The sequence below is a fragment of the Sinocyclocheilus rhinocerous genome, unplaced genomic scaffold (genome assembly GCF_001515625.1).
Source record: "Sinocyclocheilus rhinocerous isolate Xijiao unplaced genomic scaffold, SAMN03320098_v1.1 scaffold3022, whole genome shotgun sequence".
Lineage (NCBI taxonomy): Eukaryota > Metazoa > Chordata > Actinopteri > Cypriniformes > Cyprinidae > Sinocyclocheilus > Sinocyclocheilus rhinocerous.
Window position 1 is genome coordinate 144,093 of NW_015626544.1, and position 5,192 is coordinate 149,284.

Below are 5,192 nucleotides of genomic sequence, written 5' to 3' on the forward strand. Positions count from 1 at the left end.
TTGTATTCGTCTGAAAGAAGAAAGTAAGGGCTTGAGGGTGATTAAATCATGGGGTAATTTTTATTTTTGGGCGAACTACCCCTTTAAGAACATATCTATCTGATCTCCTCAATAGGACAAGGTTAGGGATAGAGTGGACATGTAAGGTTAGGACTATGATAGTTTGATAAGAATGTTGGTTCAGGATCAACAAGGAATACAGATCCTGAAACATGTGCTACTGAGTGGTGAAGATATGCAAATGTTCTCTTTCAACTGTGGAACTTTAGGGCCGAGTGCTAGGGCTTTGTGGGAACTTTGATGGGAAGGTGACAAACGACCTTCTGACAAGCATCTCCTCAGAAGTTTTCAGTGTTTTGGACTTTGGGAATAGTTGGAAGACTGCAGCTCCGCCATGCTCAGATGTAACCCATGAAATATTTCCTTGTGAACGACACTCCTACTGTGCAGCCTGGGCCCAGCGGCGATGTATGATCCTGAGATCAGACACCTTTATAGATTGCCATCTGAAGGTACCTTACAGTGCCATTATTTAATTAAATAAAGTTATTTCTGATGTTTAATCTTGGCTCATTGACTTTAACTAAATAAAGCACTGTTTCTATATCAAACATTTCTGACCATTAAGTTCATCAAACTCTTTCTGAATTTGGAAGTAGGTTCAGGTACACAATATATTTAATATAATTAATTTTTTGTCATGAAGAAAGGTGGAACCCATTTTGAACCAGCCAGTAACTGTTGCTGTCTTATGAATACTAGGTGGATCCAGAGCCTTATTACCAGACCTGTGTTTTGGAGTCCTGTTCTTGTGAGTTTGAGGGAAAGTTTCTCGGCTTTTGTACTGCTGTCTCAGCTTACGCAGAGGCGTGCAGTGCAAAGGACGTCTGCATCAACTGGAGAACCCCAGATTTGTGTCGTATGTATTGCATTCTACTATAATTATTGGATTGGACTTTGGAAACAATTAAGAATTTTCCCAGCATGAGCATTTCCTGGTAAAGGCATACCTAGGTTATTACTGAGTTAGTCAAGTGATTAGAGTGTTTGTTCATCTCCACAGCGGTGTATTGTGACTATTACAATGACGTGGGCCAGTGCACCTGGCATTACAATCCCTGTGGCCAGGTTAAGACCTGTGGCACTAAGAACCGCTTTACAGGAAAACTTGAAGGTATTTTACCCCTTTCTGTTCCTGTTTCTTGGTTCTGCTGTTGTACTGCAGTAATTTATCTGTACTGCTAGACATTAGAAACACAGAAACTATTTAAACATGTTCACCAAACAATGCATGACATTTCAGGTTGCTACCCAAGATGCCCTGAGGAGATGCCATATTATGACGAAAACATAGGTAAATGCACCGCTTTGGACAACTGCACTTGCAACTTCATGAACAGAGTGTTTTCACCTCCTGATGAAATGTGTACTTCTTATACATGCTGGTAAGCCATTTTGTAGACTCTTCTTGTAATGATGGAAAGAAAATTAAAGATAAAACGTTTATTTTTATAAATGTTTTTATAAATGTATAAAACTACAGACTTACCATTAATTAGTTTGTATTCTTTTTGCTTAGTAAATGCCTTGATGGACAAATTGTCTGCACTCCTACATTTACATCTACAACTACGACTACAATTTATTACACATCAACATCTCAGCCATCTACAACAATAACCCACACAGCCACAACACAACCACCAACAACTCAGAGCACAACACAATACATAAGACCAACAACAGAATACACAACGAAGCCAACAACTGAGAAGACAAAAGAATCTACAACTACAATTAAAGACACAACTACAACACAGCTAACAACAGCTGTGAGCACAACAGAATACAAAACCACAACACAACCACCAACCTCACAGAGCACAAAGGAATACACAACACAACTATCAACTACAGAGAGAACAACAGAATATACAACCACAACACGTCCACCAACAACTGAAAGTACAAGAGAAACATATACAACTCCAATGGAAGAAACAACCACAACACATCCACCTCCAACCGAGAGGACAACAGAACACAGAACCACAACACATCCATCAACAACTGAAAGTACAACAGAATCATATACAACTCCAGTGGAAGAAACTACCACAACACAACCACCACCAAACGAGAGCACAACAGAACACAGAATCACAACATATCCACCAACAACTGAAAGTACAACAGATTCATATACAACTCCAGTGGAAGAAACAACCACAACACAACCACCACCAACCGAGAGCACAACAGAACACAGAATCACAACACATCCACCAACAACTGAAAGTACAACAGATTCATATACAACTCCAGTGGAAGAAACAACCACAACACAACCACCACCAACCGAGAGCACAACAGAACACAGAACCACAACACGTCCATCAACAACTGAAAGTACAACAGAATCATATAAAACTCCCGTGGAAGAAACAACAACACAGCCACCAATTTTACAGAGCACAACAGAATACACAACCCAACAATCAACAACAAAGAGGACAACAGAATCAGATACAACTCCATTGGAAGAAACAACCAAAACACAATCACCAACTTCAGAAAGTACAACAGAATACACAACACAAGTACCAACAACTGAGAGCACAACAGAATATAAAACCACAGCACAACCACCAACAAGTGAGAGCACAACTCAACCAACAATATCGACGAAACAATACACAACCACAACTCAGGCAACTACTGAAACTACAACCTCAGTAAAATATAGCACTTCAGTGTCAACAGTGTCCACAACAGGTATAAAAGCCACTACAAATATAAACTTGTGCTAGAATGAGCATTTAAACAATGTTTTCTTGAAATATAACACCAGTAGTATCATAATAAACACAAAGTGGCAAAACATTCTGAATGTGCTAAAAAAAAAACTGCCATGCAAATGTATTTTGTTCTTAAGTTTTTTTTTTTTCCATTCCCACTAGAATTAATAATAGTCACTGGCCCTGTTACCACCAATCTAACTCCAAGGTCACCTCAAAAACTGTATACGACTATTAATCCTACAATTACGACCCCTTCTCTGACATCTGTACTCAGTACTACAATACCTACCACTGAACACACAACTCCAGGTAATAGTACTAGTCATTGAACTCACAAATACACTACTACATGATAACATAACCCCAGGGCTTACTGCTGCTTAAATGACAGATCTTATGTTTATGTCTTTTATTTAATTAGTGTGTGAGTGTAAAGATGTGATGAGAAATCAAAGCTGGTCGTGTGGAGAAACTTGGAGAGAGAATTGTGCTGATAAAGTCTGTAAGGCTGGAGTGATTGAGGTCAAATCTATTACTTGTCCAACACCCACAATCAGGACTTATTGCCCAGGAAACAAGATGTCTTTGGTCAAAGATAAAGAGACTTGCTGCGAGAGCTGGGAGTGTGATTGTAAGTAAACTGACTAATATTGACTAAACCAGATTACCTGATTAGTTAGTAGTGTGGCTATATGTTTGTCTAGCCTAGTGGTTCTCAATTCCAGTCCTATTTTGCACATCTATATTATTTATCACAACTGATTCAGATCATCAGCTCGTTAGAAGAGAGCTCAGTGCATGAACACAGTGTTAATTGCTCCCTACTCTCTGAGCATGGGAAATCCATTGAAGTTTACTTCACTTCGGAACATTCATTCATGGTTTTGCACTACGCCACTGCCTGCAGCATCTTCACACACAGACTAAACTTACTAGAGAAGTGTGAAGTGTGACATATTATACCTCTGAAAATAAATACAATTTATATTCACATTATACAATTTAAATTCACGTCTTGCACACTTTAATGTCGTTTGAATGGTACATATACACTCCCTTCGAAATGGAATCATAGCAGAATGTCATGTGAAGTCCAGGGCACTTATGGTTGAATAGAACAAACATCTAAAGTAATAAGAGATACATACAAAACGTATGAGGACTGAAATTGAGAATCACTGGTCTAGCCAATTGAAAATAAAAAGGGACATTGGGAAATTAATTAGATTAATTAATTTATTTATTTTACAAACTTTTAGAAATGTTTGTATCATTTTGCTTCAACATCAACTTTGATCTGTTTTCGTTCTCAGGCCAGTGTCAGGTTTATGGAGACCCACACTACATCTCCTTCCAGGGGATCGCATTTGACTTCATGGACAACTGCACATACACTCTAGTGGAGGAGCAAGTACTGCAGCACCGATTAAGCATTACTGTAGACAACTACTACTGTGTGCCGGAAATTGATAATTCCTGTTCTAGGGGAATCACATTAAAGTACTGGAATGACATTGCCACACTTATGGTAACAGAGGAGTTCACGGTAGAGGTAGGTTTCTAATGACATTTAAAAATATGCTATTCTACTAATGTACTAATGTATTAAGTGTCACAGAGCCATACATTTGATTATGTATATTTGATATTATCAATATCAAATTACATATACTATTATTTTTTAACCAAACATCTCTGAATGTTCAAAGAAAATAAACTCAACTCAAGTTCAAGAAACTCTAATATCTAACAATAAAATTGATTTTTGCCCCAAACCTACAGTTCTCTGCTGGTCTATTTCTGTCAATGACTGGGGATGATAGTTCCCTTGAGCTTTGATGATAAGCAGATTGTCTCTATCTTTTTCCAGTCTACTTTGAACCAGGAGATTATAAGACCACCATACGAAGATCAGGTCTTCAAGTTTGAAAGCAGTGGTAGCCAGGTCTACATGTATATCAAGCCTATCCGCTCCTATGTTTCTCTCACACCTTTCAACAATCTGTTAATCAACCTGGCAATGGAGCACTTCCAAAACAACACCCAAGGACAGTGTGGTACGCCATTAAAATCATTTAACCTTTGATGGAAAGTAATTGTCACATTAGACAATGTATGGTTCATGGTACATATGATATCACAGACTTTAAAGAAATTGTTTTATGGCATTCATTCTCCATTTGACTTCATAGGTGTTTGTGGTGGGCAGTCGTGCATACGAAGAAATGGTGTAGTTGAAGATGACAACTGCTGTGATAAGACTGCATATGATTGGGTTGTAGAAGACCCTCTGAAACCCTACTGCAAATCTGCACTCACCAGTGTTCCTTGTGTCCCTACCTCGGCACCTCCACCTCCACCTTCCTGCAATCCTACAATATGCGACCTCCT

General features: G+C 38.6%; 2 protein-coding genes across 2 annotated transcripts in view; both read left to right on the top strand.

The window, feature by feature from the left end:
• The window catches only part of LOC107716193 (mucin-19-like), a gene marked incomplete at its 3' end in the record, with an annotated part of 10,630 nt that extends 9,232 nt beyond the window's left edge, over positions 1 to 1,398 (top strand). The window contains exons 22-23 of the mRNA XM_016522562.1: positions 1,064 to 1,174; positions 1,304 to 1,398. Coding sequence (XP_016378048.1) covers positions 1,064 to 1,174; positions 1,304 to 1,398 — 206 coding nt within the window. The remainder of the gene's footprint in view (positions 1 to 1,063; positions 1,175 to 1,303) is intronic.
• A 332-nt stretch (positions 1,399 to 1,730) lies between these two features.
• Positions 1,731 to 5,192, top strand: part of LOC107716201 (mucin-2-like) — a gene marked incomplete at its 5' end in the record, with an annotated part of 18,541 nt that continues 15,079 nt past the window's right edge. Inside the window, 6 exons of the mRNA XM_016522574.1 lie at positions 1,731 to 2,775; positions 2,961 to 3,110; positions 3,223 to 3,432; positions 4,115 to 4,353; positions 4,672 to 4,858; positions 4,994 to 5,170. Coding sequence (XP_016378060.1) covers positions 1,731 to 2,775; positions 2,961 to 3,110; positions 3,223 to 3,432; positions 4,115 to 4,353; positions 4,672 to 4,858; positions 4,994 to 5,170 — 2,008 coding nt within the window. The remainder of the gene's footprint in view (positions 2,776 to 2,960; positions 3,111 to 3,222; positions 3,433 to 4,114; positions 4,354 to 4,671; positions 4,859 to 4,993; positions 5,171 to 5,192) is intronic.